The 22,893-nt window shown below is 44.0% G+C and overlaps 1 protein-coding gene across 2 annotated transcripts in view; it reads left to right on the top strand.

Moving 5' to 3' along the window:
- The window catches only part of LONP1 (lon peptidase 1, mitochondrial), a 45,513-nt gene that overhangs the window by 3,368 nt on the left and 19,252 nt on the right, over window positions 1-22,893 (top strand). Inside the window, exons 1-8 of one of the 2 annotated variants that reach the window (XM_030540732.1) lie at window positions 4,563-4,651; window positions 5,322-5,991; window positions 12,894-13,013; window positions 14,093-14,327; window positions 15,668-15,729; window positions 16,566-16,695; window positions 17,557-17,640; window positions 18,588-18,808. In XM_030540732.1, the coding sequence (XP_030396592.1) occupies window positions 12,964-13,013; window positions 14,093-14,327; window positions 15,668-15,729; window positions 16,566-16,695; window positions 17,557-17,640; window positions 18,588-18,808 (782 nt within the window). In that variant the 5' untranslated portion in view covers window positions 4,563-4,651; window positions 5,322-5,991; window positions 12,894-12,963. Of the gene's footprint in view, window positions 1-4,562; window positions 4,652-5,321; window positions 5,992-12,893; window positions 13,014-14,092; window positions 14,328-15,667; window positions 15,730-16,565; window positions 16,696-17,556; window positions 17,641-18,587; window positions 18,809-22,893 lie in introns of those variants that run through there. The other variant, XM_030540733.1, reaches the window with a different exon arrangement.

Below are 22,893 nucleotides of genomic sequence, written 5' to 3'. Positions count from 1 at the left end.
TAGGTTCCATATTCTCCCACCTCATTCATTCAGTGCAGTGGATGGATGGTGCTTTGGGGATGAGGCATCTGTTAAGTATTCCTTCTATTCTCATCTCAACATTCAGTGTGTAGCTTCAAACTATTTACTGCCACAAGTCGAACCCTACTCTGAAAATGTAATTAATTTCCTCATTGTCTCTTCTAAGGTGCTCATCACTGTAGTAGCTGGGTGCCTTACAAATACTCTTACTTGGCCCTGGAGACATATTAGTATTATATTCCCATTTTACAGCTGGGAAACTACAACAGATGCCTGAGACCACACAATGTCAGTGACATAGCTGGAATAGGGGCCTGCTGATCACACTACCTTACTGTCAGAAGCACTGAGCAGCCACAGGTCTGAACAACTTCTGTTGCAACTGTGAGTGCTCAGTGCTTCTGCAAATCTGGCCCCTGGCGTCACCGGTTGGGCACCCAGAAAATGAAGAACACAGTTAGTGACCAGTGAAAAGTTTGACTTAAGTGACTTAAACACATCACATAAGAACTCTGTGACAGGGATAAAGTTGAGTTCTCTTGTGTGACATTCACCTGCTTAACTGCTGGACCATCCTTTCTCTTTTTGTAGTCCCTTGCTTTGTTCTGTATAAACTAGAGCTGTGACGCGATTAAAAAAAAATAATTGCGTGATTGATTGCGCAATTACTAAAAAAACCAATTGCGCAATTGATCATGCAACTGAACAATAATAGAATATTATTCACATTTTTGGATGTTTCCTACATTTTCAAATGTATTGATTTCAGTTGCAACACAGAATACAAAGTGTACAGTGCTCACTTCATATTTTTTATTACAAATATTTGCACCATAAAAAAAAATCATATATTTCAAGTAGTGCAATCTCTTTATAATGAAAGTTGATCTTACAAATGTAGAATTAGGTACAAAAAAACCTGCATTCAAAAATAAAATCTAAAATTTTAGGGCCTATAAGTCCACTCAGTCCTACTTCAGCCAATCCCTCAGGCAAACAAGTTTGGTTACAATTTGCAGGAGATAATGCTGCCCATGTCCTGGTTACAGTGTCACCGGAAGGTGAGAACACGCATTTGCATGGCACTGTTGTGGCTAGCATAGCAAGATATTTACATGCCAGATGTGCTAAAGATTCATATGTTCCTTCATGCTTCAGCCATTCCAGAAGACATGCATCCATGTCTGCTCGATCATGATCCAGAGCAGACTGATGCATATTCACTTTCATCATCTGGGTCAGATGCCACCAGCAGAAGGTTGATTTTTCTCTTTTGGTGGTTTGGGTTCTGTAGTTGATGCATCAGAGTGTTGCGCGCTCAGGACATCTGAAAGCATGCTCCTCACCTCATCTCTTAGATTTTGGAAGACACTTCAGATTCTTAACCCTTGAGTCTGGTGCTGTATGTTTCCTTAAATCTCACATTGGTACCTTCTTTGCATTTTGTCAATCTGCTGTGAAAGTGTTCTTAAAATGAACATGTGCTGGGTCATTATCCAAGACGGCTATAACATAAAATTATATGGCAGAATGTGGGTAAAACAGAACAGTTCTCCCTTAAAGAGTTCAGTCACAAATTTAATTAATGCATTTTTTTTTAATGAGCATCATCAGCACGGAATCATGTCCTCCGGAATGGTGGACGAAGCATGAAGGGCCACGTGAAAGTTTAGCATATCTAGCACGTAAATATCTTGTCATGCTGGCTACAACAGTGCCATGCAAAGGCGTGTTCTCACTTTCAGGTGACTTTGTAAATAAGAACCAGTCAGCAGTATCTCCCATAAATGTAAACAAACTTATTTTGTCTTAGCAATTGACTGAATAAGAAGTAGGACTGAATGGACTCCTAGGCTGTAAAGTTTTACATTGAGTGCTATTATGTAACAAAAAATTCTACATTTGTAAATTACACTTTCACGGTAGAGATTGCACTACAGTACTTGTATGAAGTGAATTGAAAAAATTTTTTTGTTTGCAGTGCAAATATTTGTAATAAAAATAATATAAAGTGAGCACTGTAATAGAAATCAAAGTGTACAACAGAGCACAACATATTTGAAAATGTAGAAACATTAGAAATATTTAATAAATTTCAGTTGGTATTCTATTGTTTAACCGTGCAATTAACTAAAAAAAATTAATCGTGATAACCACGTGAGTTACCTCCAATTAATTAACAGCCCTAGTATTAAACCTTTCAACTTCTAGAGCAAATGAGACTGAGATCCTATGAACAGCCTCAGTCATTACACAGAGTTGATTTTAATTCCCAAGGCATGTTCTATCTTTTCACTGAATAAGGGGGTCTTGTCAAAAAAACAAAAGTGTCATAATTAAGGCTACAATTTAGATATGGATATTTTTAATAAGTCATGGACAGGTCATGGGCAATAAATAAAAATTCACGGCCCGTGACCTGTCCATGACTTGTACTATAAATACCCCTGACTAAATCTTAGCTGGAGGGTGGAGCTGCCGTTCCTGGGGGGAACCTGGAGGGAGCACTGCTGCTCAGGTTGCGGGGGAAGCCACTGCCCCAGCAGGGGAGCACTGTCGCTGCGGTGGGGGGAAACCCTGGGGCTGCTGCTTGGGGATGGGCAGCACCATCAAGGGCCGCTGATCAGCACCTACTCTGGACCCCCTGTTGCTGATCCAGCCACCGCTGAGGCTGCTGCGAGGGCCACCAAGCTGCAGCTGCTCCTGCCGCAGAAGTCAGAGAGAGTCATGAAATCTGTGAATTCCGCAATCTATGACAGACATGGAGTCCTAAACATAACTGTTAGAAGAAAGCTATTTACATTGCAAATTCAAGTACTTAAAAGTTAAATGCCAATATTTAGGTTGCCTGTGCAACATTCTTTCTGCCTGCTTCTGCTCTCCTTCAGTCCATGCGGTCCATTAAAAAGTGTCTGGTCTGGATTTGGCCTGCCTATTGACTGCACTTGCTGTAAACTATACATTTTCCATTCTGAACAAATCTGGAGTGAAATAGCATGGAGGGTGGTTGAAACTTCCCTTTCCATGGCTATATTTCACTTCAACAGCTCAATGTCCTTTACAGGCAAGGATGAGATTTTGGCCTTGATCTTTCTGAAACTCAAGCTCTCTGAAGACTGGTTTTTATTTTTCTTGTTGGTTTTGTAACCCTTTAGTCCCACAGACTTCCTACACTGGCATCAATAGCAGGACAGTATACTAAGTGATTAACAGAAATAGCAGCATCAAGTCAAAACAGGGGCGGCATTAAATAACCAAGAGTTTATTGCTCATTGTAGCATTTGCACAACACTTCAAATTCAGGAGCACTATAGGGCAAGATTTGAGGGGCAGGGATAGCTCAGTGGCTTGAGCATTGGCCTGCTAAACCCAGGGTTGTGAGTTCAGTCCTTGAGGGGGCCACTTAGGGATCTGGGGCAAAATCAGTACTTGGTCCTGCTAGTGAAGGCAGGGGGCTGGACTCAATAGCCTTTTAGGGTCCTTTCCAGCTCTATGAGATATATATGGAGATATACCTAAAAGTAGCACTTGTTCTGCAGTGAATATTAAAGTTGTGTGTTGTATAGAGAAGGCAAACAGAAAGGCAGATATGTTCCAAATAGCCAACTGAACAAATTTGCCTTGAAGGTGTCTGTTCTGTTCTCTATAGGTTCTTCTACTGTGCTTATCAGTGTAGTATTGGAGCACCATTCAGTAATGTGTTAAGCAGTGTAATTAACATGTCACGTGTTTGTTCTCATCCTCTTCCCAGAGGGAGAAGTGTGTGAAGGAAGTATGTTTGATTTTAAAATGTGCATGTGTACATGCTGCTGTATATGTGTTAGAGAAGGCAGGTCAAAGAAGTGCACTGGGAGAGGTTTTTGATGGCCAATAGTTTCTGAGGGAGTTCGTTCCACAGCCTTGGACTGGGTCCTAAGAAAGCTTAGTGAGTTACTTTGCACTTGCCATTTCAGCTACCGTTGTGTTGCCCAGTCACCCAGCTTAGTTAAGTCTTTCTGATGTTCTAACTTCAACAATTTTGTGCATCTGCAAATTTTGCTGCCTTGCTGCTCATCCCGTTTTCCAGATTTTCAGTAGATGTTAAACAAGCCTGGACCTAGTATGGAGCTATGCAGTACCCACTGTTCATCGTTAGCTATGGGGAATATTGACCACTTATTCTTACTCTTGATTCCCTGTTTTACAGGAAACCGGAACCCATGTTGTAACCCTGTGTTAGTTTAGAAGCCTCCCAAGGTTCTCTAACATGCTTTTCTTGCTTGTTTAGGATGTCAGTACAGGCAAGAAACTAGTTCACCGCAGTGTTACCCAACAGCCATGTTTCACAGCTGTGTGTGTGACCTTTGGTGGGTCAGAAAGGACTGGAGTGGCTTGCTGAAAGTCCCAGGAGGTCTGTACCAGAGTTGGGAAGGTAGCCCAGATTAGATTTCCTAACTCAGTCCTGGTCTGTAACCACAAGCCCATCCTTCCTGTGTGACAGGAGCTGAGAGCTTCTGGGAAGCCTACTCTGAATTTTTCCTTAAAACTCATTGCTATCCTAGGTGAAAAATAAGAAGCTAGTGGAGCTGCTGAGGAGAAAAGTTCGCCTTGCCCAGCCTTATGCTGGTGTCTTTTTGAAGAAAGATGACAAGTAAGTGTTATCTCTTTCTATATGTAAATATACTAATGATGATTATGCTGAGAGCGCACTAGGAAAGCAGAGTCCCTTAATTCTCTCAGTGGTTACTATGGTGGAAGATGTAGCATGGTGGTAAAAAGGGCTGAACCTTGTCTGTTACCTTTGTTTACCACTGCTACATCTTCCACGGTTGCTACTGCTAGGAGAGAATTGTGGGTCTTGGCTCTTTCCTTCTGTAGAAAAGGCCTTAACCGTTGATCAACAGTAAGAGGTTCCAAGTATTCATTAGAACTTTGAGTGGAGACCATATGCACAATGGCGTGAACAAAACAATTAGTATCAGACTCTAGGGACAAGGAGTCTAAGGAGTCAGTGTTCCCCAGTACCACATTTTCCAGACTGAATATCTCAGAGTCAGATCCTGAATGTCCTAGACTGGACAGGGCTTTATATGCATGGTTGTGTCAGAACCCCCTGCCAGCCACATCTAAACTAAAGAGAAACGGCTTTTGAGGTGTGCATGGGGCAAGAATACTAGCGTGATGAGTATGAGCACACCATGAGCTGTGGCACAGCCCAGTACCCATGTCAATTTGTATGGGTAAGGGGTTTGTACCGGATCCTAGTCCTCCATTCCCATTCCCACAATACACTGACCCTTTCCTGCTTGACCTTTACCTAGATCTATAATGGTCCTGATCCCCCACCTTTATCACCAGTAGTGAGCTGTGCTGACCACTACAGAACAGTTTTTTTTCCACTGAACTCTTTTTCACCACTATAAGCGAACATGGAATCTGCTCTAAGAGTTACCACATGGTCAGCTGAGCACACCCACTCAATGTGTGGTCAGAATTCACTGTCCACAGCTTCTCCCACAGCACCAAGAACATCCATCTTTACCAGGAAGGTTCAGAGAGGTTGGTGCAGGTGGGTATTCACCAAACTGGCTCAGTGCTAGGAACAGGTAAAATATGTCAGGCTGTGGAACTGAAAGGCAAAAGACTCTAGCAGTCACTCCGGAAGGAGTTCTCCAACATGCCCCATCTTCAAGGAGTTGGACCTAGTGCTTTCCAGGGCCCCAGTACAGAGCCTGAGGTGACTCTCAACCCTGTGGGCCTCATCATCTGATAGCCACGTCTACACTGGCAACTGGATACAGGTGCATGGGTGTCCGCATCTAAACCCAGGGTGAGGAGGCAATGAGGATTGTGGAGGTGGCAGCCTCAGTAGACCCAGAGGAAGAGGAGCAATTTATCCTGCACCTCTGCCTGAGGAACCAGCTGAGCAAGCCCATCTGGATGAGCCAGAGGAGGACCCTAAGGCTCACTAGGAACCAGAACCCAAGGCTGGTAAGTTAAATCCCACCCACTCCGCCAATATCCCCTCCCTCTTTCTCCAGGGCTATGCAGGACTGGAAGACTACTCCCTTCCCTCCCTTCCCCTACTCAAATGGTCCCTGACCAAGGCATTCAACATTTTATTGAATTACCATGAATCACCATAAAGTTTATGGCAAAAGTTATTGAACAGATTGCCCCTGGGTCCAAGAGTTCATCAGCCAACTGGCTGACAGCAAGGGTGGGGGTAAAAAGGTCAAAGTGGAGGACAGGGCATTTGTACAAGATTAAAGGTTCTTCAAAGTTGCAACTGTTTTGTCTTTCAAGATCTCAGACTTCCCTTAGAGTAACATCCCTCCCTCTGCAAACAGGAACCATACCGGGGGTGGAGCAGGGTGTTTAGTATCAGGGATGGTGAGTTAAGTACAAGAAGGAGAAGGAAGGGGAACCATTGCTTCTCCGAGGAATGGGACAACGGTAATCTGTCCTGGTGTCTGGGGTCTCCCTGCTTGGAGCCGGGCTTCGCAAGCCGGAGGAAGGGGATCAGGTGGTTCCAGTGTGGTGGCTGCAAAGACACAATACTGTGTCCCTTTGCAGTGGGGAGGAGAGTGACTTGTGGTCTTGACTGGAATGTTCATGGAACAAAGTACAGTTGCTATGGTGGCTTCTTTTTTTTTTCCCCCCCCTTTCCCTATTCCTGTCTTTGCCCTTCGCTGAACAAAGGGGCCCAGGGGCTCAGTTGGTGGTGGCTAGGCATTTGCAGTGGTTTTCTTCTTCCCCTCCACACAGGCTCCATTAGCTATCTTAGAATATAGAATATAGTCTGTTTCCATTCTGATTTCCTTCCAAGTCTTGTAAGCTTACATCTGCACATTTCTGGTGCGGCAGAAACTCTGGCTGGTTCTTAAAGCTCAGTGGCAGCGCAAATGTGCTTGGTCGACCTTTCCAGCTCACCATCCCTTCCATTCAGTGACACGTAGAGAGGTGAGAAGCAGCACAAACATCTCTCTGGCATAGATTGCTAGGTCTCCATCATGGAACTGGGAAAGGCACCTCCCTTTTTCAGTCTGGTTTCAGTCAAACCTGTTTCATCCAAATGATGACCAGCCTTGAAAGAAGACCTTGAAATGGTTAACATTCATTCTGAAATAAATGTATCCACCATCCCAATCACACATTTAAAGACAGTAAATTTTTAAAAACTCCTATTTCATGCTACCTACCGCTTTCAGTGGGTGCTCTTTTCTAGGGGGCTGTAGAAGTTGTCTGAGAAAGAAAAATAATGAAACAATCCTTCCTGAAATGCTGAACGGTATCTATATTGTGACCTTCAACAGCAAAGTTGTATTATGTAAAGGGGATTTCACACTTCAAAAGGAAAGAAAATGGTAGAACGCTGGTCTTTTGATTGACTTGGCAGGTCCTTCAGCTGAGGAGCATGAACCCATTCCTCCTGGGGGCCAGGAGCAGCAGCAGCTCAGGAACAGTAGGGCAGATGAAGAACACTGCTCATTGTCATCAACAGAAGAAGTCAGGAGCAGTTTAACTGAGGGAAAAGGAGGAACAGGGTGTTGAGCAGCAGGAACACTTTTTCCAGAGTCAGAAATACCAGGAGCAGGAGCTTTCCTGAAGGGACCAGGAGCATGTCCTGTTGCAGTTCCTGGCACAAATGTTGTGGAAAGGATTTAGGTCCCACCTACCGCAATAGCCACTGCCGGGGTCCAGGAATTGGCCCCTTCCTTCTCATCTCCCAGCTGCTACTTCTCCTGCAGGCCAGGGTGTTGCTCAGGCAGAGGATCCAAACAGCCTCCCCTTTCCCCCCCAATGACAAGGGGGAGGCTGAAGGACTTCAGGGACAGCATGCTGCACCAAAACCCTTCCCGGGGGAGCATTGTGACCATGCAGGAAGCAAACTATAAGCCCAAGACTGTGCCTGAAGGCCAGCATATGTTGGCTTTCAAACCCTGTGCAGGAGTTGTTCCTATTTGTCCCGCTTGTCTGCAGGAGTGGGGAGATCAAAGCCAAAGACACCATATCATATGCTTTGAAGTTTAATGTTCTTGGGAGTCTGATCCATTCTGCTGTCTTTCATAGTTCCTTTTGAAAAACTGTTCAGAGTTATGCTACATGTACTAGTTTTCAATAAATGTTGTTTTCCTTTACATATGTGTGGACCCTTCATTCAGGCTGTGATGGAAGGGTAACATTTGTCTCCCTCCACCCCCTTTTGGCTTGGGCCCTACCATTTCGTACCTTGAGTTACATAACTCCCCAGGGCAAAAAACTGCCAGGTCCTTTCTCTCCCTCCAGACTTGTCCCCTCCTCTCTATCCAGGTATGAGACTATAATGTAATAAGCCAGAGACAGTTGGAAAGTGCAATGTGCACAGAAATAACGTAACTTTATTAACTGGGGAAGGAGGAGGAAAGAGTGGATAAAGTTTCCTATGGGTTTGACAAAACAGAACAGGAAAAGCAAAGTGGAGTAACTGCCACTGCTTACAGAACAGTGCTGAAATGACCCGTCAGCTCTCACCCACCAAAACTGTGACCACTCTGAACCATGGGGTTACTGATTAATTAACAGCCTGTAAGTGCCCTTATCCCTGCACACCTCACAGATGCCAGTTGTAAAAGCCCCTCCCAACGCTGTTTTCAACTATTCTCCAGGTCCTACAAGCATCGAGTAATCCTTCCCCCACCCCTCCACCCCACAAAAAAAAAAACAACCAAAAAACTAAAACCAAAAAAACTCTGGTTTGGCTAACAGTTGTGACCGTTAACACAAAATGAAAATACTAAGAATGCAGTTTAACTGGCAGACCCCCATCACAGAACAGTAACAAAGCAGCTCTTATAACTGTGGAGGTGCCCTGCCCAACTACCCATAACAAGTCGTTATCTAAATGACAGGCTAATGACCATCAGCAGGAGGGGAACTAAACTGGTAATTGAAACACGGGTGAATGGGAATGTTCCCTGTTGCCTTTTTTACTGCACCTGGTGCTTAGTTTGGGACCAGGCTGAGGTGACTCACCCCCTGTCTGCCTGCTGTTCCAAGATACAGGCATGAATTGCATCCTGGATTTCCCTGGCCTGCTGTGATCCAGCACCAGCCTGAACATTCACTGGATCATGCTGCCTGTAAAGGCTTTGCACACCAGTCCTGTTCTTTGCACTCTGTCCTAAAGTACTCTCCTTTATTCTCAGAAATGTTATGAAGCGCACAGCTGGCCACATAATGCAGATGGCACTGGCAACATTGGTATCCAATTGGTTGTGTAGGTATAGCTAAGAAGTCTTCAGCCACCCAAAGGTGCACTCTATCATCCTGTAGCTGCTTAGTTTGAAGGTGAATTCAACTGGATTGGTTAGGGTAGGGTTTCATTAGCCAGTGTAGAAGCAGTATGCAGGGTTCCCCAAATAACTCTGGGCATGAAGACACTATATAGACCCATGTCATTTCTGGGAAGTAAAGTCTCTTCGTACCCCTTCAAGTGCAGTCCCAGTCTCCTCAACACCTTGGCATCATGAACCTCTCCTATATGTCTGACATTAGTGTTCACGAACCTGCCTTGTTGATCTACTAAGCCTTGAAGAATGCCGGAATAGTAATCTTTTCAACTGACAATCTCTCACTCCTTTCAGTGGACAAAGTTTGGGGATTTGAGTGCAATTAATGGCCTCCATGCTGTTCAGAAACCCCGTTCTCTGGACCCCAGCTATAACTTCTGGCCATGGGTTTGAGAGTGTTGATAGCTACCCAAATCTGCACTACCACAAGCCTGACAGTGGACTTCCCTACTCTGAAGTGTTTTGTGTTTGACTGGTAGCTATCCAGCATTGACTATTGCTTTCTGGAAGCTGGCACTTGCTTCTGCTTCAGTATGGCTCTCTGGATCAAAGAGCTCTGCCACTGTAGGATTGGGGCCAGCTCTCACATGGCTCCATGAACATGTGCTTCCTCATGCTGAAGTTCTGCAGCCACTGGTCATGATCCCAAGTTTTCAAGACAATATGATCCCACCACACTTCGCTGGTGGTTCTGGTCCAGAGGCAGTAGTCCACCCATGGACTTACAGTCACGACACTGGCAATTTCTTGCTTCTTTGCCTCACAGGGTGACAGTGCATCAGTCACCTTCCCGGTCACCTATCTTTGGTATGTGTGAGAGGATCGAGTACATTCATTTAAGATTCTTACCAGGTGCATGCTGCAATGCACATGTTTGTCCTGAAAAAAGGAGCAGGAGCAGAAATGTATTGTCAGTCACTTGCTCCATGTCTTCTTCTGAGTTGGCCAGGAGAAAAGGGTAGGTGGGCACTGACATCAACAAATGTGTGAAAGTAGCGGACAGGACCAATAACACACTGCAGGGAGAGTTTTCTTGTGATGCACATAACTCTGGGTTACCACTCCTGAAATTCTAATGCTAAAGGTATGTAGCAAAAAGGTGGCAGAGTGAACGCAAGTATGCTTGTGTGATAGGTTCTCCCCAGGGTGTCACCTGGAACTGGGGTACCACTGAGCCCCCTGGCCCACCAGTCTGTGACAAGCTGCAAAGCCCTCCAGCTTGCACTTTCATCAGCATTCACACAGGTAGGGACACCCAGCTGCAGTTTCATGCAGGTTCTCTAACCATCAGCTTTCCAGCCTGGGACCCCGGAGTAGTACTGTCCTGCTCTGATTAAATCTGGCTAGTATATGGGTTTAATACCCGGTCCACCTCTCCCTGAATGTGAAGAAAGCAATGCACCCTTGTGGTAACAAAGCAGATATTTTCCTCAAGCACTCTAGTCAAAGCTCACTGGTTTAAAACAAAAACAAGTTTATTAACTACAAAAGATAGATTATAAGTGATAGTAAGCAGATCAAAGTGGATTACCTAGCAAATAAAAAATGCAAACTAAGCTTAATATACTAAATAGACTGGATATGAATTAGCAGATTCTCACCCTAACTGATGGTACAGGCACATATGTAGATTCTTAAGGCAAAAGCTACACTTGCTTTACGGCTTGGAATCCCCAGGTGTTTCATACACGGGCTAGAAATCTCCAGTTTGGTCTTTGTTCCTCAGATGTTTCCAGAAGTCTTTGTGTGTGGGGAGTGAAGGAGCCTAGATGATGTCACTCCCTGCCTTATATAGCTTTAGTGTATGGCAGGAACCCTTTGTTCCAAAATCAATTCCTAGACCAGTGTGTGGGGAAAAATAGACACCCTGAAATAGAGTGCAGAGTCATGTGGCCTGGTCATATGTCTTTGTAGAGTCATTGCAGCCAACACTCGTAAACATCTGTAGCGTTCTCAGGCTTACCAGGTGGGAGATAAGCTTCTCCTAAGGCCCTACTGTTCTTTCTAATGGCCCATTGTCCTGAATAGGCTCTTTCCCACCCACTATCTAGACTGAAAGCATCTTGTCTAGTGGGTATTACCAAGGTATAACTATAGTTGAAGTACAGATACATAGTCAGTATTTATAACTTCAGATACAAAAATGATACATACATAACAAATAGGATAATCATATTCAGCAGATTACTTGTCCAATAACACCTCAATAACTTACCTTGCATGAAATAATTATGCTACAATCATGTCATAATATCACTATGAAGAATGTGGGGTGCAGTGTCATAGCTTTTACCTGTGTCCAGCACAGCATAGGGGGATACATGCCTGAGCATATGAATAGGTAAATACACAAGTGTGTGCACCAGAGTAAAGATAGCAGTAGAGGTTGAGGCCTGGAAGGACTACTGGATCCTCTTGTCTGACCTCATGTATTTCACAGGCCACCAGCACCCACACACTAAACCTGTATCTAAAATTAGATGCAAATGTTACATCCCACAGAAGACTAAGCTGTTGCATGCCACTAGCCAAGAATAGTCAGGACCGAGGTGCCCCAGAGTCCAAGATCTCTGCAATGGCAGCGCTTAAGTGAGATGTACCTAGATAATGCTAGCAAGTGTGGCCTGTGCTCCATGCCTCAGAAGAAAGTGAAAAACTGCCTATCTGTTCTGAGGCATATGGCAATCAGTTAGACCTGAGCATGTGAGCATCAGCCAGCTAGCCAGCATCTGAGAGAGAGAGAGAATGCTCAGTGCCACCTCAAAGGCCTGGCCCTCCCCATCCAGTGTCCCATCTCCATATGTGGCCATCTCTGATGCATTAGGTTAGGGGACACCCCCCCCCAAAAAAAAAACAACCCCCTCTTCCCCCCCCCCCCCACAGAATACATAGGGGCTGGGGGCTGGGTTCAGGGAGGGAGTTGTCAAAAACACCGTATCACCTTTGGACAAATGCTGTTCACAAAGCAATCATCCCATATCTGATTTTTCAATACTTGTCCTCAAGGGAAACCTGCGCAACATCCCCAAAAGATGGGGGAAGGGATAGCTCAGTGGTTTAAGCATTGGCCTGCTAAACCCAGGGTTGTGAGTTCAATCCTTGAGGGGGCAAAAATCAGTACTTGGTCCTACTAGAGGGGGCTGGACTCAATGCCCTTTCAAGGTCCCTTCCAGTTCTAGGAGATAGGTATATCTCCTATTATTTAAAAAAAAAAAAAAAAGATGAGCCTGGGAACCTAAATTCATAATTCTGCTAGAACCAAAAGCCATGGGTTTAACAGGATTTTATGGCTCATTACAGCTGTTTGCAACATGCCACACTCTGTTACCCTTAATTGCCCACTCAAACCCTTTATGCCTAACAATCTAACATGTTACCCTTTCAGCTTGTCTGTTCCAACATGTATTTAACTCAGCACACTGCTTCCTTCCCCACACCTGAAGAGCTCTTTGTAGCTCCAGAGCTTGTACCTACCACCAACAGAAATCGGTCCAAAAAATATGACCTCACCTACCTTGTCTGTCTCATGTTTATGTAATGTTTACCTTTAAATTTTATCAGCAATGAATCTGACGTGGTGGAAAACCTGAATGAAATCTACCAGACAGGAACTTTTGTCCAGATCCATGAAATGCAGGACCTTGGAGACAAGCTGCGCATGATTGTCATGGGGCACCGAAGGTAACTGCATCTGCTACAGAGCCCAGGCATGTGTCTGCCATTCTTGGTGGGCAGGCACATCCTTCAGCTCTTGCCACTGCACATATGTTACTGTACTTGTAATGAGGAAAGAGGGTTATGGGGTGCTATCTGAGGTCTCTTTGGGGAGCTTGCTATTGTCAGCTAAGTGTTTGCTCAAAATTGAAATCTTGTATTTACAATCTGTGCTGCACTTTGCCCCACTCTATTCCTGATAGAATGGGGGTACACATCTCCAGAAGATCTCCCACTCCGGGTTTGGAAGTTTCTGATCTAACAGATAGGGTTAGTGTCTGAGGAAGCACAGTCTGGGTGATAATCTCTGGCAAGGGTAATGGCCTGACTAATCCAGGGGATAATCCCACTCATATAACAGCTGTTATTGTTTTAGTGCTATAAGTATGTGTGGCACTTGAGATAAATGCTAGACAAGCTCCTGCTCAGAAGAGCTTAGTAAAATAGACAACCAGGTTGGAAAAGCCTTTGGGTCTTTCAGATCTAAAGTTACTTGTTTACTAATTTGCATTGTGATGGCACTCGCTCCATTGTGCTGAGCTCTGCAAAGACATATAGCAGAGATGGTCCCTCAAATGAAAAGATTTCAGTCTGTGTGTGTCCATCCTTATACTTAGACCAGGATGTGATGAGGGAGCCAAGGGTCACAGATTCAAATTCAGTTGTTTTGCTTACTGATAAAGCATGTGTTTTCTTTAAAGGGTTGGTTCTTCAAAACAAAATGTTAAAATCTAATTCCATTTTGAGGTAGGGCAGAAATACAAAGGAGCTAACTCAGCAGCCAGTTTATCTCTTTCATGCTTCAGTTTATTCTTTTTAGTATTTGGTTTGCAAATCTCATGGGGGTTTACAGCTGCCTGATTCTTAGTTATGCTAAATCAATCCTCAGTGTTCCTGATAGAGACCTTAGAAAGGGTGACACCTAAGCATAATATTTAATCCAGAGACTACAAGTAACTCTGCCCCTCCCTGTTCTAGTAGGGTAGTCACATACACCAATGTTAGACTTGCAGTGCTGGCTACACTTATCTTCTCTTGATCTTCAGAATTCGTATAAACAAGCAACTAGAGGTTGAGCCTGAGGAATCTGAGTCTGAGAACAAACAGAAAGCAAGAAGGAAGCTGAAGCGCTCCAAGAGAGAGGCTGAAGAAGAGGAGGGACCAAAGGACCAAACTGTGGAGCTGGTGCTAGAACCTGTGGCTGCCTCGCCAGAAGAAGTGCTCATGGTAGAAGTGGACAATATTGTCCATGAAGATTTTCAGATCACAGAAGAAGTTAAAGTAAGTGAAGAAATCACACAAGCCTAGTGCAGCAAGTGTGTGTATCCAGATCTGTGCCTGAGCTATTGGGGATGTCCTGCACGTGCTGTTTACAGGTCTATTATACTGTCCATTCATTTAATCTCACCCCATGGAAGGTGCCTGCTTTTCATAGTCCTAATATTCGTGTCTGCATGTTAATCCCATTACAATGACCCTTCTCAGTGCAACAGCTCTATTGCTCAGGATGCCTGGCCCCTAATTAACATCACTGTAAGAATGGATTTTGCTGTGCATGCATCTCATGTAATAGCTTGTATCCTGTTGGGCATTTATTTTAACTAGCTTGGCTAAAGAATGATTGTAATTTCTTTCAAGGGTGATGTCTGAAGGGCCAATTTGAGAGCGTAGATTTAATGAACAAGATGATAATAAAGGGCATGATGTGAAACTTAAATGTCTAGGAGGGTAGGCTTACGAGTGCATGGGCTAAAAACACTAAGCTTAACTGGTGACCTGGGTTCAAATGTAGATTGGTCACCTGACGTGGGTCTTAGCCTAGGACAGTGGTCCCCAACCTTTTTGTGGCCAGTAGCACATTCATGTTTTCAGAAGAGTGTGGCGGGCGCCAACAATTTTTCAAGACTTATTTTGTATTTGTACATTAAATAATATGAAAAACATCTTTAATATTACATAATATATGAATCCATAAGAGAAAAAGGATAATTTTACATGCAAAAGTTATTAATTAAATTATTCGGCAATTACTCTTTCATCTTACCATGTGCATTTGCTCTTTTTATCTACCTGTAAGAAAAATGAAGGAGTTTTTACAAAATAAATATCATAAACAGTTTTCAGCTTATTTATTTTAAAAAAGTAAAATATATTTGGACCAGCAGTTCGTTTATTATTCTTACTTGAACATAGAATGAAGCCTGCAGCCCTGGAGTGTTCTCTCCCTGGCAGGTGCTGAGCCACGGCTTCTCTCCCCTGCTGGGCACTAGGTGGGCGCACATAAATGCCCCGGCGGGTGCCATGGCGCCTGCAGGCACCGCGTTGGGGACCACTGGCCTAAGACATGTGACAACAAAAGCTTGCTAGAGCTGCCAAGCTAGAGCTGCCAAGCTGCCATGCAAGAGCCCAGTCTCCAGGCCCTCCCTCCCTCCCAGAACAGTGGGAAATGGAGGAGGGCAAGCTTCCTTAACAGCAACCAGAGTTAAATGGACACATGCAGCAGGGTCTTTTGCCCATCTTACTGGTGTTTCTGGGCCCTGACATGGGAGGAAGAAGCAATTCTGTGCTTGAATTTTCACTCAAGACTTGTGGGTTTCAGACTCTGTTGCTTTGTTTAATAGGCGCTTACTGCAGAAATTGTCAAAACAATCCGGGACATCATTGCCTTGAACCCTCTCTACAGGTACTTTTACCCTGCCCTGTTCTGCCTCTGGCTTTCAGCAGTTTTCAGGCATGTTCAGTACTTTGAAGCCATTCTTTCTAGACTCAGTAAATGTCTGTCCTTTGATTAGGCTACAGCACACAGCAGTAACTGGAGAGTTTCCTACCTAGGATTTAGCTTCAGGATGGAAGTAGATTTAAGGAACAAGATGGTAATAAAGGGAATGATGCGAAACTTCAATGTCTAGGAGGGTAGGCTCACGAGTGCATGGGCTAAAAACACTGAGCTTAACTGGTGACCTGGGTTCAAATGTAGCTTAGTCACCTGACATGGGTCTTAACCTAAGACATGTTACAACAAAAGCTTGCCACAGCTGCCAAGCTAGGCTTAGGATTCCTGAGATGCAGAGGTGCTACAGAGCTGGGTGGGGGACACTTCCATAGATCTTGCCTGCGTTAAGGCTAGGGTTAGCCGCCAATAATTCCTCGCTTTAGTCACCCCCTGAGCGCTGGTTGAGCTGGACTGAAAAATGAGGTTATTTCACTCTGAAATGCTGAACTGCTGTTTTGTCCCACCTGTCTTGTTGGCTGTATTGAGGAATTTCTTATATGGTATAATTTCAATTATCTGAAAACCCTAGTTATCTGAATCCATAGTGTCCCCATGTAGCCCTGTGTTGCATCTGAAGCATTAAAATAGCTTGCCTGTTAGCCAAAGGCCCAATTATCCAAAAGTTTCAGCTGCTCCCTGGGCCATGTGGGAAAATGGGAGAGTACTGTATTCTTAGAATATTAAATCAAAGAAACCATTTACTTTTTATTAGACATTTGGATTCTTGTTTCTAATTGACCTTTCAGAGAGTCTGTGCTTCAGATGATGCAAGCAGGGCAACGAGTGGTAGATAATCCAATCTATCTGAGTGACATGGGTGCAGCGTTAACAGGGGCAGAATCGCACGAGCTGCAGGATATCCTGGAAGAAACCAATGTAAGATGAAGAAACTTTTAACTGATAAATCACCTCATATAGCTGCCTCTTTCAAAGCAGATACATCATTACTTGTCATGACTTGTCTAGTGTCCTCTATACTGAGGCCACATTAGCTCTGCATTTGGTTATGGGTTGATTTCAATGGACAATTAAATCTCTGTGTGTGTATGATTTCCATTGTGAGCTAAATTGAAATGGTAATGGTAAGTGGGCATCTCATGACACTTATTGTATTAGGTAAAAGAAACAAAATCTGTTTAAAATGGATCGTAGACTGGAATAATCTAGTGGTCTCACAAAAATGCAGCTCCTTTGCCAAGTGTTAAAGCGTTAAGGAGCTAGTCCTTTTTATCACATTGTATCCTTGCGGGAGGGGTGGAGCACTGCAGGAGGGCATTAGCTCTGTCTCTTCTTTGAAAATGCATCCCTTGTTATCAGCCTGAGTTATCCTTTGAGAGTTAAACCAAATCTTTATCATCTTTCCTGCATTTGAATGACAGTAGAATTGGTGAGAGATGGCTTGTTTGATGGCAAACAACTGAGTTTTCCCATCAGTTCCACATTGCTAGATGTAGGCTGTCCAGACTGATCATGCTATGTTATCTCTTATGTGTTGAAGTTATTGGATGTGCTTCTGTACATGCTTGTCTTCAGCCTGTGAGTGGAGAAGTTATTTTGCACCAGTCTCAGCAGAACTGTGGATACTGGAGAGTTGTAGGTTCATGGAAGAACATTGTGACAGCTCATCAGCCTCTGTTTGTGCCTTTGTCATTACGCAGTAGCCTTTCTTGCCAAGTGCTGACAGGCCTGTGATAAATCTGAAGACATAGTTTGTTGCTGGGTTGTGTTTTTTTTCAGATTCCCAAACGGCTTTATAAGGCCCTCTCTCTCCTGAAGAAAGAGTATGAGCTGAGTAAACTCCAGCAGCGTCTTGGCCGGGAGGTGAGGCTCTAAAGGAACAGGGCACATACCCTGTCTTACAAGTTCTTATACTGCACTCATTGCTGCAATATAAATGAACACTAAGTTAGGAGCAGTTATGTGGTGGCATCTCATGTTTCTCAGCTGAACAATGTCCTCTGTATTTAGTCTTGTGAAGTAGAAACCTCACTAATTTGCATTAATGACTTGGGTATGCGTTGTAGATTAGGAGAAAGTGGACAGAAATTGAAGGAAGTGTAGTACTTTATGTATCCGTTTGATAGGTATACGTCACTTTTAATTTACAAAAACCTCATATTGCACATGTAAATGTTCTATGGCTTCAATTTCAATGAATAATTGTGTACACACACTGAAAACAATACCATTGTTTTTTATAATAATATACACTCAAGGGAGGAATCCTAATGATTCCTAATGCTCTTTTTTTAAAATTAAATGACATTAAAGCAGTGTGACTCCAGTTATTGTAAAAAAAAAATCTTATATTTAATACCTGAGCAACAAAGCCAGTATGTGTGCCATTTCCTGTTAAAGTGAGTTATATGTGACTGACTTTTACAAAACATGCACGAAGGGTACGAAAGGGATGTGATCTAGGTATTGGAGCTTTGAAAGGGCCTCAGTTCTAGTTCCAAGAGCTGGGAAATAGATGATGCCTTGTTAAGTTGCTGGAGCCACCTTTGTTTGTAAATTTGAGCACATGACAAAGAAATAATTGAAATGCAATAAATGTGAGACTCCACAATGCTACTCTTGGTCACTTCTTAGAGCCTTAGAGTAGAGCTACACTGCAAGTGCTTTCCAAGGGGTATTTGCATCTTCTCTTGCTGAGGAATTCCCAGTTCATTCAGATCTCTCTGGAAAGTGGTTGGAGGCACATGGTGTTGGGTCGGGGAGCAGGGGGGTTAGTTGTAACAGGTTAAAGTTACTGTACTCGTGTCTAGGTTGAGGAGAAGATCAAGCAGACTCATCGCAAGTATCTTCTCCAAGAGCAACTGAAGATTATCAAGAAAGAGCTGGGCCTAGAGAAGGAGGACAAAGATGCCATAGAGGAGAAATTCCGAGAGCGGCTCAAGGATCTGGTAGTGCCAAAACATGTCATGGAAGTGATTGATGAAGAGCTGAACAAACTTGGTTTGCTGGACAATCACTCTTCAGAATTCAAGTGAGTGCCCACTAGTGCTCTGTGCAATGAGGATTAATTAGAACTATGTTCGAAATGTGTGCAGTGCCACAGGGCACCTAGAGCAGTGGTTCCCAACGTTCTTACAAAGGGATCCTCCAGCTGCTTTTTGTCTCTTATTGTGACTCACCAACAGAGTGTGTGTGCGTCCACCTCTCCCCCCACTTCCTTCTCCTCTGCTCCTAGGGATGCCATTTCGGTGGTGGGGAGGGGACACCTTTCAGTGGGAGTCCAGCAGCCACTTCGGACAGCTCTTAGCTTTTTAGATTTTAACCTTCAAAAAATGCATTTTGGAAGCGTTTGTTGTGATTATTTGCTATACCATCCAGTAGTGCCCCCAGCCCTATACTCACCCCACGTCACCTGGCAGCATCGGGCACCCCCAACCATACCTGGCAGCTGCCCCTCCCCTAATCGCACTCTGCTCCATGTTTCAGTGAGCTTCCCCCTGCTACCTCCAGAGTCATGAAGGGGCCTGACTCCCCTTGCCCCTCTTGACATCCCAGCCACCAGCGGGTACTGGCTGATCAGCAGCTGTTTCTGGGGTCTGTGGCTGTCCATGGCTCCTGCCTGCAGAGGGGTGGTGGCACATGGAAGGGATTCCTCAACCCTTTCAGGTGCCCTGCTCACCTGGATTGGCACCCCTGCCCCAGGTGCATGGGAGAATCCCCCTTAAACCCAGAGCTGTGGTGACTGAGAGCACTGCAGGCCAGTCAGGGCTTCCCAGTGAGGGCAGAGCTCTGTGAAACACCCTGGGGGGGGTCCACTCAGAGCACTGTACTCAAGATCATTTCTGGGGCATGTGTGGGGCAGGAAAACTATAGCAAAGAAAAATTTGTCAGACATATAGATGAACATAATTTGTTGAGGAAGAGTCAACATGTTTTTTGTAAAGGGAAATCATGCCTCACCAATCTACTAGAATTCTTTGAGGGGGTCAAATGCACACATGGACAAGAGGGACCCAGTAGATATAGTGTAATTAGATTTTCAGAAAACCTTTGACAAGGTCCTTCACCAAAGGCTCTTAAACAATGTAAGCTGTCATGGGATAATAGGGAAGATCCTCTTACGGACTGGTAACTGGTTAAAAGATAAGAAACAAAGGATAGGAATAAATGGTCAGTTTTCAGAATGGGGAGAGGTAAATAGTGGTGTCCCCCAGGGGTCTGTACTGGGACCAGTCATATTCAATATATTCATAAATGATCTGGAAAAAGGGCTAAACAATGAGGTGGCAAAATTAGCAGATGATACAAAATTACTCAAGATAGTTAAGAATATAAAAGGATCTCACAAAACTGGGTGACTGGGCAACAATATGGCAGATGAAATTAAATGTTGATAAATGCAAAGTAATGCCCATTGGAAGACGTAATCCCAACTATACATATAAAAGATGGGGTATAAATTAGCTGTTACCACTCAAGGAAAAGATCTTGGAGTCACTGTGGATTGCTCTCTGAAAACATCCACTCAATGTGCAGTGACGGTCAAAAAAGTGAACAGAATGTTGGGAATCATTAAGAAAGGGATAGGTAATATGACAGAAAATATCATATTGCCTCTATATAAATCCATAGTATGCCCACATCTGGAATGCTGCATGCAGATGGAGTCATGCCATCTCAAAAAAGATATATTGGAATTGGAAAAGGTTCAGAAAAGGGCAACAAAAATGATTAGGGGTATGGAACAGCTGCCATGTGAGGAGAGATTAATAAGACTGGGACTTTTCAGAATGGAAAAGAGATGACTAAGGAGGATGTGATAGAGGTCTATAAAATCATGACTGGTGTAGAGAAAGTAAATAAGGAAGTGTTATTTACACCTTCTCATAACTCAAGAACTAGGGGTCACCAAATGAAGTTAGTAGACAGCAGATTTAAAACAAACAAAAGGAAGTATTTTTTCACACAACGCAGTCAACCTGTGGAACTGTTTGCCAGAGGATGTTGTGAAGGCCAAGACTATAACAGGGTTCAAAAAAGAACTAGATAAGTTCATGGAGGATAGGTCCATCAATGACTATTAGCCAGGATGGACAGGGATGGTGTCCCCCTAGCCTCTGTTTGCCAGAAGCTGGGAATGGGCGACGGGATGGATCACTTGATGATTACATGATCTGTTCATTCCCTCTGGGGCACCTGGTATTGGCCACTGTCGGAAGATGGATCTTTGGTCTGACCCAGTATGGCTGTTCTTATGTTCGTATGGGTGGTGTGGGTCTGAGATGGGCTCGTGATGGTAGTAGTAGACCCTTCCCACAATCCTTTGGTTGGTTAGGACACCTCGCTTGGGAAACACTGACCTATAGTGTGGGGATTGCTCTCCTTGCTCCATAGTATTGTTCTCTTTGCATTGTGTAGAACAGGGGTACGCAACCTATGGCACAGGTGCTGAAGGCGGCACGCGAGCGGATTTTCAGTGGCACTCCCACTGCCCGGATCCTGGCTACCGGTCCAGAGGGCTCTGCATTTTAATTTAATTTTAAATGAAGCTTTGTAAACATTTTGAAACCTTATTAACTTTATATACAACAATAGTTTAGTTATATATTATAGACTTAGACCTTCTAAAAATGTTAAAATGTATTACCGGCACGCAAAACCTTAAATCAGAGTGAATAAATGAAGACTCGGCACAGCACTTCTGAAAGGTTGTGGACCCCTGGTGTAGAATCAGTATCCAGAAATGAAAGGGTAACTTAGCTCTCCCCTATGGACTTACTGTAGTTCCTGTAAATAATTGTTCTGTTGATTTCTGTTTTCACTGTGTCGATTTACTTTCAACTGTTTTCTTTGGGAGTTCTAGAAATCCATTTCTTAAAACCTAATGGGGGTGAGCAAGGGTTATGTAGTCCCATCCCCTAGTCCTCAGTACAAGGCTCACACAGTGCTCTCATGCTCACTCCCTAAGCAGCTCGGCTTTGGCTCTCAAAAGAGGGCTCTAGATTTCATGAGAAACAAGAGGCTAATCTGTCACATGACAGTGGATCAGCAACATAACTTTTGTTAATTGATTGAAAATGCTTGGGCAGGATGGGAATTGCAAAGGGCTGAATCACTCTTGCAACATAATCTGTTACTCATTGATGTGGGCTTTCAGGAGCATAGAGCAGTGATTCCACACTTTTTACTAAAGGGAACCCATCAACTACATTTGGTCTTTTTGGAGACTCACCATTTTATACAAACAGTGTGTGTTCATGTGCGCGCACACAAATATACACTCTTCCTCTGCTCCCTGGGGTGCCATTTCAGGTTTCAGTGTAGGGGCAACGTGCAGCAGGGATCCAGGGGCCAGTTAGGAGAGTCAGGAGCCATCATTTGGAAAACACTGGCATAGATCAACCTGTACTCAAGCTTTTGGGATTTCACTGTGACCAGGGCTGCATTAATGCAAAGCAGCATTTTGTGTAGTTGTCACATAGTGAATGCCAGAGCATCTCTTGGCATCTAAAATATACTAAATATTTTTGCTGGCATGGAAAGAATTTTCTGCCTTGCCATGCTGGAAACCCATCTTAGATTTCCAGCCCCAGTATCTTGGTATCTGGACTGTGAGCACTGTGCTTGACTTTACAACCTTAATAATGTTCTTTTCATGTAGTTCTGTTTGTGTGCAGTTTCCTAGTTTTAAAAAAAGTAAAACTAAAAAAGCAAATTCCATCTTGTGGCATTATACTGATAACCCACATGGGTCATCAGCAGGGTTGGAACCATCAGATCTGCCACACAGACCTCTTCCACTTGTGCTGATGGAGCAACTGATAGCAGTAGTAAGTGGTATCCTCTGTGTGGACCAGCCCTAGAGGGGAAAGAGATGCACTTTGACCATTAGTTTCACAGATGTTTGCTGTCAGCAGAGGAATGACAAGATTCAGAAACCGTGCATTCCATTCCAGGCTCTGGAGTAGCGTGTACCCTAGTGGGCATAGACTTTGCTGCTGCCAGTTGCCCTCAAAAGTGTGAACCCTTCTGTCCAGTCCTATCTCTTCCCCACTCCTGTCTTCTCATCGTAGTTCCAGTTTCCTTGCCCAGCAAGACCTAGTCTTCTCACTCCCA

Source organism: Gopherus evgoodei, chromosome 22, assembly GCF_007399415.2.
Source record: "Gopherus evgoodei ecotype Sinaloan lineage chromosome 22, rGopEvg1_v1.p, whole genome shotgun sequence".
In the NCBI taxonomy this organism is placed as follows: domain Eukaryota; kingdom Metazoa; phylum Chordata; order Testudines; family Testudinidae; genus Gopherus; species Gopherus evgoodei.
This window is presented reverse-complemented; position numbering and strand designations above follow the sequence as displayed.